Here is a 13275-nt window from a genome sequence, read left to right as displayed (position 1 = left end):
ACTTTGCCTGCATGCCTGGTACCCATGGAGGCCAGAAGAGGTCATCAGATTCCATGGAACTGGAGTTATAGTTTCCTGCTAGGAATATGACCTAGATGTTCTCCAAGAAAAGCCAGTGCTTTCAACTGCAGAGCCATCTCTCCAGGCTGATGTTACTGAAATCTTAATGTGTTATGTTGATGCATCTAGAAAAATTAATTTTGTGATGCTAAAACACAGTTAAGGATGGTTGCTGACTAATCCATAATCTGTAGAACCAAGATGGACCAAATACCATGTTACCTCTCATAATACTCTGATCCTTCTTCTAAGCCAGGAAGAATACCAGTCAGCAATCCCTGGAGACCAGGTTTCAGAGTTTTTCCCAAAGGCAGGTAATATATCTCATACAAACTGAGCAGTGCTGGTTTCACAGACATAGCAGCATTGGCAAGTAGAGGAAACAACCCAGAACTGTCAAAAAATAAAAGATGTAAAAAAGCACCAACATTAATTTATATGCAATTACATCATATCTTTTATTTTTGATGAAACAGGTCACAGCAAATGATAGAATAGTATCTATTAACGACTTCTACTTTGATTAAACTAAACCAATTCTCTAATGAGTTTCATACTCATATGCCTTGCAGCTTCCTATCTGTTGCAGTCTTTATATTTTACACTTCCAAACAAGAATTCTCATTTTTCCAAAACCCTGTCCTTTCTCCTCTGCAACTAGTGTTTTAAAATATGGCATCTGTTATTGGCTGGCTAAAAGTTTAGGAGTGATGTTTGCCCCACTATAAAAATGTCTCCTCAAGATCCATGCTGGTAGTGCACAGCTTTAATCCCAGCACTCAGGAGGTAGAGGCAGGTAGATCTCTTGGAGTTCAAGACTAGCCTGAGTTCCATGACAGCCAGATCCTGTAAAGAGATCTTGAATAAAACAAAACAAAATAAATCAAACCTCCTCCAACTATTAATACTGGCCATGTTCTCTCTTTAGGTCTCTAATTCAGATAGTGCCTGAGTAAATTTTTCCTGTATCATCTGTGTAATGACCTAGGAGAGACTGCCATATTTTCATCACCTTCTCTCAACAGGTAGAACTGAAAACTGCCCTGAAGTCACTACTTGCAGTAAAAACCTCTCATAGATTCCCTGTTGCCAACAGTTTTGAACAGTTTTTAAGTGTAGCTACTGCATATGTTGAACAACCCATGTGTACTCACTTATTTTGTTCTTGCACTTCCAACTTAGCCATTCTGAAGCATTTTCTGCTGGTTTTTTGAGAACCTTCCATGCCCTCTGTAGGGTCCAGGCCTTTGCCCATCACAAAGACACAATCCCTACTCTCTTACCTACATCCTTATAAGGACTGGAGGATTCTTAAACATCCAGCTCTCAGTTTATGTCAGTTCCTCAATGAAACTTATCTGCTAACTAGAGTAGGATAGTACACCTTTTTATAACTTATTGGAGTATTTATTACTAGATCTGAACTATTTGTATCAGGAACAAGAGGTCAAAGAGGTTTCTGTATTTAAATCCCTTGCATCATGTTCTACATTCAAGTAATGCTTTGAAGATAAATGAAGATTCTCAATCACTCCTAGTTTACAGGGAAGTAGAAGTCACATTCGACTGGCCAGTTTTCTGCCCGAAATTTTAGGAACTGTGTGACATTTAGATAAGGTCATACTCTTTGTGCAACTACTGTCTATGCGCCTGTTGTAACCCACCTTTGATATGGGCTAGCATCATTGACAACTCTATCTCCTCAATTTCTGTCTTTCTCTGCTGACATCTTTGCTTCAAACCCAATGTACTCAAATATTCCTCCATGACGCTAACAGATTGCAATAAACAAACCTCCAAATCCAAATTTAACCAGCTCTTAGCTTGAAGCCATCATTCTGCATCAATGTTTAAGAGTATGAAGTGAACATATTTGATTACAGTGTTCTATCCAAATATGTGTTTGTCCATCCATCCATCCATCCATCCATCCATCCATCCATCCATCCATCCATCCAATCTTATATATCTATCCATCCCCTACAGACACATAATCTCCATTTTATATTTTATCTCCTCCCCATACTCTTCAACTGTGACCCAACCCTTCTACATGTGATATGATATAAATTTTGTCATATATAAACTATGACTATCATTCATGGTTTCTAGTTCTCACTTTCATAGTCCTTATTACTTACTAAGTAACTAGAGCAAAACAGTTCCTTAAATAATAAAAAAGAAAAGAAACGAAAGTATTTGGCCTTCCATCCATGTCCTAAAGCAATGAAGATGGGGACAGTCTTTTGTTTGTTATGGTATTTTAGGATTCAGAAATCAGCTTTTTTATTCCAAAGCCAAATCATAAAAACTGAAATTTCTCTTTTCAAAGGTAGATTGTAGAAATTAATCTTTCCTTGCCATTTTGACTTGGATGTAGCTGTACAGAAATTCATTCATCTACCTTGGTTAGCAGTAGAAGGCTTCAATTTCAAAAAGGATCCTCCCCAAACCTCTTAGAAGGTAATGTTACACAGAGGCAGGTGGACAGGCAGACCGTGCTGGCTTCCCTGTTCAGTGTGTCAGCAGTGAGCACCAGAGCACACATTTTGCTATATGGTTGCTCATGCTTTAATCTTGCCTATGTATTTAAGTATGCGTAAAAACCTCAAAGGACAGAGGCTTCAGAGTTTCTGAACTCTGAATATATACACACATGCAGGAAGGGAACCAGAAACTCATTCACTTTCTGGAAGGCAGTGTATGTACCTCAGTTCTGGATAAGGAAGTGAAACTCCTGTGCTCAGGTCTTTCATTTTGCTGCATATCTGTGTCCTTTAAAAGCCCTTTCTTGATAGTCAATAAATATGTTTCTCTGAATTTTATTTCTAGCAAATTAACTGAACTTAAAGAGGTCACAAGTCTGGAAGTCTGAACTTGTTCTTGGTGTTAGAATGGGAAGCAGTCTCCCTGGGTCCTCAGCCTGTGAGATCTGATGGTATTCCTAGGAAGATGATGTCCAGCTGAAGTCCCCTGAAGAGCTTGTTTACTTGCCAAAGGAGAGGAATCCTCCCACAATTAAGGATCATACAGACGATCTATGTTGTACATTAGATAATCTTAGTTTGGAATTTTTTTCAACCCAGTACATGAAATCTCAGAAGCCATATGTGACATCGTTTGTTTAATGTATTTTAAAAAGATCATTCTAATACTATGTGAAGAAGAGAATATCAAAAGCTAAGGACAGAGGCTGTGCCAGTATTAGGCCAATGACAAAGCCCAGAGTAAAGATGATGCTCACTTGGACTGGCAGCTGCCAGTGAGGTAGACAGACGCTTTGGAAACACATCAGAGTAATATGCACATGGCTGTAAGTACTTTCTGTATGTTGACTCTTAGTTCTACTAACAACCCTATGAGTCCAGCCGTATCATTTCCATTCTTGTAGATGAGTCACAAATATGTTAAAAACAAATAGGTTAAATACAAGAACACAGAATTAGTCTGACACCCTCACTCCTAACCATTGCAAGACAGAACTTTCAGGGAGACTGCACAGGAGGTAAGAGAATATGGACACTATTAACAAATGTACAACTCACTTTTTAGGCTTGTACAAAGGGACTGATGGTGACACTTTGTACATACCTTCAGTACAATGCAGGAAGGGCAGGTTAAGGAAGCATAAATTTATTTTTAAACAGGTAATATTTTAATGGCTTTTAAAGATACACACATATGTGATGACCAAGTCTAGAGTTTAAGGCTAAGGCCAGCACTTGGGACATTAATTTGGAGTCAGTACATAAGAAACAAACCATGGGGTCTGGAGAGATGGCTCAGAGGTTAAGAGCATTGCCTGCTCTTCCAGAGGTCCTGAGTTCAATTCCCAGCAACCACATGGTGGCTCACAACCATCTGTAATGGGGTCTGGTGCCCTCTTCTGGCACGCAGGCATATACACAGACAGAATATTGTATACATAATATATGTGTGTGTGTGTGTGTGTGTGTGTGTGTGTGTGTGTGTGTGTGTGTGTAACAAACCATGGTTATCAGGCATGGGAGGAAGTAGGGAGATGCAGGCCTAAGGACACAGATGAGCATCAAGAAAGGTCCAGAGGACTGTGATGAGAGACAAAGGAATCTACTTCATTAGAGTACACATCTCATGTCATCACGTTACACATTTTAAATACATATGGTAAGATAAAGAAGATAAATATAGGCGTGTATATGCTTGCTTAACAAGAAAATATAAAGTGAGTACATAAGGAGGTCTGTCTGAACTAAGCCCTAAGAAATGGCAGATACTGAACTGGGGTAGAAGAGGAAGGGGGATAAATGATAATGAAAAAGATAAGAGAAAAATGCCATTTCGTAGAAGCCAGAGGAAAAGATGGTCAAAGGATGGTTCATAATATCAAGCTATAAGAAACCAAGGTATTTTATTTTCCTCAGGCTAGCTTCCAACCTTATTAGTGTCAACAATTTTGAGCAACTTTTATGAATAATATCTAAAAATAAAAAAACAAATCGAAAAATGTTTTATTTTTCTAAGTCATTTAATTCAAATATGTAGTATTTATGTAAGAAACAACTTTTCAAAATTTTATTGTAGAAAGGTTAAATGGTTTAACCATGCATACATACATATATCTGGAGACAGGGTCTTATCACGCAAACTTGGCTGGTCTAGAGCTTGCTATGTAGATCAGGCTGTGCTCAGTCTTACAGAGATCTGCCTGGCTCTGCCTCCCAAGTGCTGAGACAAAAAGCAAGTACCACTATACCTGGCTAGAAATATATTTTTATATTGCACATAATTAAGAAAATTACTCTTACCTATATAAAAAAAGATCTTTGGCAAGTCGCTTAGGTCCGATGATTTTGAAGATGATTTCGTATGTTTCAAGTGCCTTCCGATGAACTCCACCTGGTAATGCTGGGTGCAGACATTGAGCTAGGCGTTTACCTATGGTCAGTTTTTTTGGTACTACCTGGTACTTGGCATTATTTTGTAAAACCTTGAAGAAAATAATTTCAGAGCAACTGAGAAAAATGACTCATTTTATTTTTATTTTCTTATATATTTCAAAGACAGTTTTTGAAAGTTTTATCAGTATATATTTGAAATGAAAACACAAAATTAAAAAGAATTACATTGTTAAAAACACACCAATTACAAGCTAACATTTCTGTTAAGGTCTTCTGCTTGTTCATTTAATTTTTTTTCTTTTTTTCTTTTCTTTTCTTTCTTTCTTTCTTTTTTCTTTTTCTTTTTCTTTTTTTTTTTTTTTTGAGACAGGGTTTCTTTGTGTAGCCCTGGCTGTTCTGGAACTAGCTCTGTAGACCAGGCCAGCCTTGAACTCAGATATATGGCTGCCTCTGCCTCCCTAGTGCTAGGATTAAAGGTGTGCGCCACCACCTCCTGGTTGTTAAGGTACGTTTAATGAAAGAACACTTCGTATAAAATGTACAGAATAAAGGCACAGATTTTTGCAGCTATTTTCTATGAGTCAGAAAATCACGTTGCCTGCCCTTCCCCCACCATGGCGCAGTGAATACAGAGAGAGAAACTGTTAAAGGCAGTACAGTAGAGAAGTCAGCACTAGAGTTGCCAGTCACTAACTTTATACCAAAATATTTGTTTTGACTACATAAACAAATCTGTATCTCTCTTTTTCTCTGTGTGTGTGTGCACATACATGTATGCCTATAAAAATCCTTGGTTGTTCTACTACGTTTTACCTTAGTTTCATCTATAATCTTAGATCTTAATTTTTGTTATTTAGACACAGTGAAGTGTTTTCAAAAATATTGATTAACGTATAAGAAGCTAATTATGTTCTTAGTCTAATTCATATTCATAATTCCCAAGTAGCTTTCAAAATGGGACTCTCAGCAATTTTTCAGCAAGACAAAGAACCTAACTTCCTATAAGTGAAGTAATACTATGGAGTGATTTTAGTGGATGTTATAATGTGCAACACAGAAGTGTATATGTCCCCATTTTAATATAAATTCTTAGCACAATGAAAATGAAAGCTTTTTTTTTCTTGTACTATCAGGGTAACGATCTGTAGAGTAAAATACCTTGCCATCTATTGTCCTAGCTATGCATATTAAGATTTTTTTCCTAATAACCGCACATGGAGCTGTTTGATGTTCAAATGGTTATTTTAAAAGGATTAATTTCCTATCCTGCTTTTTTCAATATTTGGAAGCATCCACAATAACTAAGAACAATAATCATACCAAAACTATGTGTGTGAAGTAAGAAAAGTTTGACTGAAATTATAAACCATTATTGGGTAAAAACAGAAAGTTGAGCGTTGATCAATGGCCCTTCTACAGTAACTTGCCAGAGTTATAGAAGGCGCCTCATTTCAAGAGAAGTTCTAAGGCCTAGGAATTATATTAAAAACTGCCTTTGTGAAAAGTACTGACTTGTAACTAGGCTTGCCTAGGGATAAAGTATTTCTTGTTGATGCACTTATACCATTTGGAAAGAATATTGCGGTCACTACTTTCTATTTATAAACTCCAGAGCTTTACCTGATGCTCAATTACAGAAACTTGTCCTCACAGTAACATATATGTTTCCCAGTCTTGAGCTTTTACAGGTACCAATAGTGATCATAATTGCATCTTTTAAGTGCTACCGTTTTTTTAATGAGAACTGCTAAAGTGTTAGTAGTATGCCTGACTACACAGTAAGAAGTCACAAAGTCAAATGCCATATATAAAATGAGGTTTACACTTTATATTCTTTAAGATTTAGATAAAACTTGTATAAACAGGTATAACTAGATTTCTGATTTTTTATTCCTTTTACTAAATGAGTAAAACAAGCATACCTTGTTGAGTTTTCCAAGCGCTGATATCAAATCTGCCCATTCACTGGAGTATTCAAAATTCTTTAGTGCTTTGTCAATTGCAGCTACATAGTTTCTGTATTTGGAGTCACTCAGTAACTCCAGCTCTTCTGTGTTCATCCTCCCACCGTGTCCTGCTAGAGACCAGTTCCAAAGTCATGCAAAATCATTCCCTATAAGAGATTCCAAGGGAACCAAGGTTACAAAGTATGGAAGTGTGTTCATAGAGCCTCATTATAAAAGAATGACTAATTTTACATTTCTTTAATAGAAGCACTCAAAATTCTAGTCAGCTACTGTGCAAGGTGATATTAATATTCAAAATAGAAAACTGGCATTATTTCAGAATATAAAAAAGAAAATTTCTGATTATTACATGTTATTTCTGCTACATTTGTTGATGAAACACTTTTGGTACACATCCTCTTCTATTTTGATAGGAAAATTTAGTAGAAATGGTGACATAGGGCACATCAAAGATATAGGAAAGGAAAAAAAAAGAAAAACCAAAGAAAAAAGTGTCTATTCTTAAGATCTTCTGTATGAACTAATAATGGGCATCAAGTATGAAGGACCATCAGCTATTTGGAATCAAACCGACTTTGGGTATAAAGGACAAGAATTTATGGTAGTTTACTGGTATCCTCTTCAATTTCTTTCTTCAAAGACTTAAAGTTCTTGTCAAATAAATCCTTCACTTCCTTGGTTAGCGATACTCCCAGATATCTTATGCTATTTGTGGCTATTGTGAAAGGTGATACTTCTCTGATTTCCCTCTCTGCTTCCTTATCCTTTGTGTATAGGAGGGCGACTGATTTTTTGGAGTTGATCTTGTATCCTGCCACGTTACTGAAGGAGTTTATCAGCTGTAGGAGTTCTTTGGTGGAGTTTTTGGGGTCGCTTATGTATACTATCATATCATCTGCAAATAATGAAAGTTTAACTTCTTCCTTTCCAAATTGAATCCCCTTGATTCCCTTATGTTGTCTTATTGCTATTGCTAGAACTTCAAGCACTATATTGAAGAGATAAGGAGAGAGTGGACAGCCTTGTCGTGTTCCTGAATTTAGTGGGATAGCCTTGAGTTTCTCTCCGTTTAATTTGATGTTAGCTGTCGGCTTGCTGTAAATAGCTTTTATTATATTTAGGAATGACCCTTGTATCCCTAATCTCTCCAAGACCTTTATCATAAAAGGGTGCTGAATTTTGTCAAATGCTTTTTCAGCATCTAATGAGATGACCATATGGTTTTTTTCCTTCAGTTTGTTTATATGATGGATTACATTAATAGATTTTCGTATGTTGAACCAGCCCTGCATCTCTGGGATGAAGCCTACTTGATCGTAATGGATAATTTTTCTAATGTGTTCTTGGATTCGGTTTGCCAGTATTTTATTGAGAATTTTTGCGTCCATGTTCATGAGTGAGATTGGCCTGTAATTCTCTTTCTTGGTTGAGTCTTTGTGTGGTTTAGGTATCAGGGTAACTGTAGCTTCATAGAAGGAATTTGGCAGTGACTCTTGTGTTTCTATATTATGAAATACCTTAAGGAGTATAGGTATTAGGTCTTCTTGGAAGTTCTGGTAGAATTCCGCATTGAAACCATCTGGTCCTGGGCTCTTTTTGGTAGGGAGGTTTCTGATAACAGTTTCTAATTCTTCGCGACTAACAGGACGATTTAGAGCATTTACCTGGTCCTGGTTTAACTTTGGTATATGGTATTTATCTAAAAAACTGTCCATTTCTTTTACATTTTCCAATTTTGTGGCATACAGGCTTTTGTAGTAAGATCTAATGATTTCTGAATTTCCTCTGTGTCTGTGGTTATGTCCCCCTTTTCATTTCTGATCTTGTTAATTTGCGTGTTCTCCCTCTGCCGTTTGATTAGTTTGGCTAAGGGTTTGTCAATCTTGTTGATTTTCTCCAAGAACCAGCTTCTTGTTTCATTGATTCTTTGGATTGTTTTCTGTGTTTCTATTTTGTTGATTTCTGCCCTCAGTTTGATTATTTCCAGTCTTCTACTTCTCCTAGGTGAGTCTGCTTCTTTTTTTTCCAGAGCTTTCAGGTGTGCTGTTAAGTCACCAATGAGTGCTTTCTCCGTTTTCTTTAAGTGGGCACTTAGTGCTATGAACTTTCCTCTTAGCACTGCTTTCATTGTGTCCCATAGGTTTGAGTATGTTGTGTCTTTGTTTTCATTAAATTCAAGAAAGACTTTAATTTCTTTCTTTATTTCTTCCTTGACCCAGGTGTGGGTAAGTAGTTGACTGTTCAGTTTCCATGAGTTTGTGGGCCTTCTGGGGGTAGCATTGTTGTTGAATTCTAATTTTAATCCATGGTGATCCGATAAGACACAGGTGGTTACTAATATTTTTTTGTAACTGTGGAAGTTTGCTTTGTTACCAAGTATATGGTCAATTTTCGAAAAGGTTCCATGAGCCGCAGAGAAGAAGGTATATTCTTTCCTATTTGGGTGGAATGTTCTATAGATGTCTGTTAAGTCCATTTGGTTCATTACCTCCATTAAGTCTTTCAATTCTCTGTTAGGTTTCTGTCTGATTGACCTGTCCATTGGTGAGAGAGGAGTGTTGAAGTCTCCAACTATTAGTGTGTGTGGTTTGATGGCTGCCTTGAGTTCTAGAAGTGTTTCTTTTACATAAGTGGGAGCTTTTATATTAGGGGCATAGATATTCAGGATTGAGACTTCATTCTGAAGGATTTTTCCTGTTATGAGTATAAAGTGTCCCTTTCCATCTCTTCTGATTGATTTTAGTTTGAAGTCAACTTTGTTGGAAATTAGTATGGCCACACCCGCTTGTTTCTTAGGGCCATTTGCTTGATAAACCTTTTCCCAACCCTTTACTCTGAGTAGGTGCCTGTCTTTGTGGTTGAGGTGTGTTTCTTGTAAACAGCAAAATGTTGGATTCTGTTTTCGTATCCAGTCTCTTAGCCTGTGCCTTTTTATAGGTGAATTGAGTCCATTGATATTAAATGATATTAATGACCAGTGGTTGTTAACTTCAGTCATTTTTAGTAGTAGAGTTTGTGTGTTTCCCTTCTTCTAGTTGTGCTGGTGAAGGGTCGCTAGATGCCTGAGTTATTGTCGGCGTTGTTGGACTCCTTGGTTTGTGATTTTCCTTCTATTACTTTCTGCAAGGCTGGATTTGTGGCTGCGTATTGTTTAAATCTGTTTTTGTCCTGGAATATCTTGTTTTCTCCATCAATGGTGAATGCAAGCTTTGCTGGGTATAATAGTCTAGGCTTGCATCCATGTTCCCTAAGTGTCTGTAGCACATCTATCCAAGCTCTTCTGGCTTTCATGGTTTCCATTGAGAAATCAGGTGTAATTCTGATAGGTTTCCCTTTATATGTTACTTGACCTTTTTCCTTTGCAGCTCTTAATATCTGTTCTTTATTCTGTATGTTTTGTGTTTTGATTATTATATGGCGTGGGGATGCTTTCTTTTGATCCAGTCTATTTGGTGTTCTGTAGGCTTCTTGTACCTTCATAGGAACATCCTTCTTTATGTTGGGGAAGTTTTCTTCTATAATTTTGTTGAATATGTTTTCTGGGCCTTTGAGTTGTAATTCTTCTCCTTCTTCTACCCCAATTATTCTTAGGTTTGGTCTTTTCATGGTGTCCCAGATTTCCTGGATGTTCTGTGTTAAGAATTTGTTAGATTTGTTTTTACCTTAACTTCTGTCGGTATCTTTCCCTACCAGCTTGATTCCTGGCCTCTAGGAAGTTCTAAGAATCGGCTCACGAGGCTGCCAAACAGTTTGATGGAGTAAGAATAATCTCTCAAACTTTTAAATATAACATATACACATTTATAAAACTGATTTTTGTAGCAGATTCTTTTGGACTGCCAGACCCCAAACCATGACACAGATACTTATTGTTAACTATGGAAGTTTGTATTAGCTTAGGCTTGTCCCACTAGCTCTTACAATTTAAATTAACGCATTTATTTTAATCTTCATTCTGTCTCATGGCTTGTTAACTCATCTTTCTGCACTGTTTACTCTGCTTTTTCCACATACAGCTGGTGACCCCACCTTTCTACTTCTCTAAGATCTCTGTCCCTGGAAATCCTGCCTAACCTCTTTCTGCATAGTTATTAGCCATTCAGCTTTTATTAAACCAACTACAGTGACACATCTTCAGACAGTGGAAAGGAATATTCTGCAACAAAATTCGACTCTTTTCTCAAACTTGCACAAAAATTAACTTAGGAAGATCATAGATTTAAATGAGCCAAGCACTTAGTTTTCTCAAGTCTGAGTTTCCTCATCTATAAAAAGAGATAAGACCTAGTTCAAAGCTTGTCAAAACTAAGTAAATAATATATTTAAGCTAACAGAATGCTTGTGACAGAAAATGCTAAGAGCAATCTAGTTATTGCTTCCACCACTCACTGTTAAATCAACACAATACTAGGAAATAGGCTAATAAGGGGTGAATACATTGTAAGTAAGCACTGGTTGTGACTCTGAATTGTTGACAACAAAGTATAAAACTCACTATCCTATCATGAATAGTTTTATGAACACAAATTAAAATGTAGGTTTTAAAAAATATGCTTATTTATGACTTTATTAGCTTGAATATATAGTCAAGCCGTATGAGTTTCATATCAACAGATTCAAGCAATGACCCAATGGAAACATTCAGAAAAAGAAAATGCATCTGCATTTCTTTCCTTCTTTCCTTCATTTTTTTTTTTTTTTATTTTTGAGAGGGGTGGAGGTCCTGGGATCTGAAAACAGAGTCTCTTTCATGCTAGCATGCACTCTACCATCAAGTCCTCTATGGAATGTTTTCATTTCAATATTAACTTTTCCAACATCTACTAAAGTCACTAAAGTCAACATCCACTAATTGATATAGTATAAGGACAATTCTAACAATATTTATATTAATGACATTAAACCTTGAAATGAATTAAGAAGTGTACAGGAGGATGTATTTAGGCTATTTGTAAATATAACACAATCATACACAAGGAACTTGGGTCACTGCAGTTTAGTATGAGTAAAACTGAGGCTCTGGGAACTGTTCCCTCGGAGAGAATGAACAATGACTGCACTTAACACAACTATTTGATGATTTGAGTGACAGGAACATCCATACTTAGAATCAGTAGCACAATCAAGATCCTCACCACAACTAAGATACAGAACATTTTCATCCATCTTAAACTGACCACCATGTGACCACTTGTATCTCTTCCACAAATAAGTTTCAAAAATCCCAATCTTCCCATGAAACAATTACTTCATATAACTTGGTATTATGTTCCCATCACAATTTATGTTGAAATTCAATTCCTATTAAGCGGTGTAATCATTAGGTCATTGGGGCCATGTCTTCATCCATGGATTAACTAATCCAAAATTAGTGAGTAAAACTATCCATAGGTTTCCTGGTTTATTCCAAGACTAGGTCTGTTACAAGAACCACTTTGGCTGATAGAAGAGAAAGTGGGAAGTAGTCTACAACACATGGGCACAGGAGACCACTTCCTAGAACCCCAGTAGCACAGACAATAAGAGCAACAATGAATAAATGGGACCTCCTGAAACTGAGAAGCTTCTGTAAAGCAAAGGACACTGTCATTAAGACAAAAAGGCAACCTACTGACTGGGAGAAGATCACCAACCCCACATCAGAGAAAGGTCTGATCTCCAAAATATATAAAGAACTCAAGAAACTAGACATTAAAACTCTAATTAACCCAATTTAAAAATGGGGTACTGAACTGAACAGAGAATTATCTACAGAAGAAGTTCAAATGGCTAAAAGACACTTAAGGTCATGCTCAACCTCCTTAGTGATCAGGGAAATGCAAATCAAAACAACTCTGAGATACTATCTTACACCTGTCAGAATAGCTAAAATTAAAAACACCAATGATAGCCTATGCTAAAGAGGATGTGGAGTAAGGGGAACACTCATTCATTGTTGGTGGGAATGCAAACTTGTGCAACCACTTAGGAAATCAATGTGGCCATTTCTCAGGAAACAACTTACCTCAGGAACCAGCAATTCCACTCTTGGGAATATACCCAAGAGATGCCCAATCGTACTACAAAAGCATTTGTTCAACTATGTTCATAGCAGCACTATTTGTAATAGTCAGAACCTGGAAACAACCTAGGTGCCCCTCAATAGATGAATGGATAAAGAAGGTGTGGCACATATACACTTTAGAGTTCTACTTAGCGGTAAAAAAACAAACAAACAAACAAAAAAAAAACAATGACATCTCGAATTTTGCATGCAAATGGATGGAAATAGAAAACACTTTACTTAGTGAGGTAACCCAGACCCAAAAAGAGGAATATGGTATGTACTCACTCATAAGTGGATTCTAGCCATAAATAAAGGACATTGA

General features: G+C 36.8%; 1 protein-coding gene across 12 annotated transcripts in view; it reads right to left on the bottom strand.

Moving 5' to 3' along the window:
* The window catches only part of Dop1a (DOP1 leucine zipper like protein A), a 110274-nt gene that overhangs the window by 71797 nt on the left and 25202 nt on the right, over positions 1 to 13275 (bottom strand). For 11 of the 12 annotated variants that reach the window (XR_005284753.1, XR_005284751.1, XR_005284757.1 and 8 more), the window contains 3 exons: positions 6863 to 7053; positions 4848 to 5029; positions 283 to 453 (listed from right to left, as the gene is read on the bottom strand). Coding sequence is in view for 4 of the 12 variants with exons in the window: in XM_038323954.2 (XP_038179882.1) it covers positions 283 to 453; positions 4848 to 5029; positions 6863 to 7000 (491 nt within the window). In the remaining 8 variants the exon portion in view is untranslated. Of the gene's footprint in view, positions 1 to 282; positions 454 to 4847; positions 5030 to 6862; positions 7054 to 10569; positions 10587 to 13275 lie in introns of those variants that run through there. The other variant, XR_005284756.1, reaches the window with a different exon arrangement.

The sequence above is a fragment of the Arvicola amphibius genome, chromosome 3 (assembly GCF_903992535.2).
Source record: "Arvicola amphibius chromosome 3, mArvAmp1.2, whole genome shotgun sequence".
NCBI classification, from domain to species: Eukaryota; Metazoa; Chordata; class Mammalia; order Rodentia; family Cricetidae; genus Arvicola; species Arvicola amphibius.
This window is presented reverse-complemented; position numbering and strand designations above follow the sequence as displayed.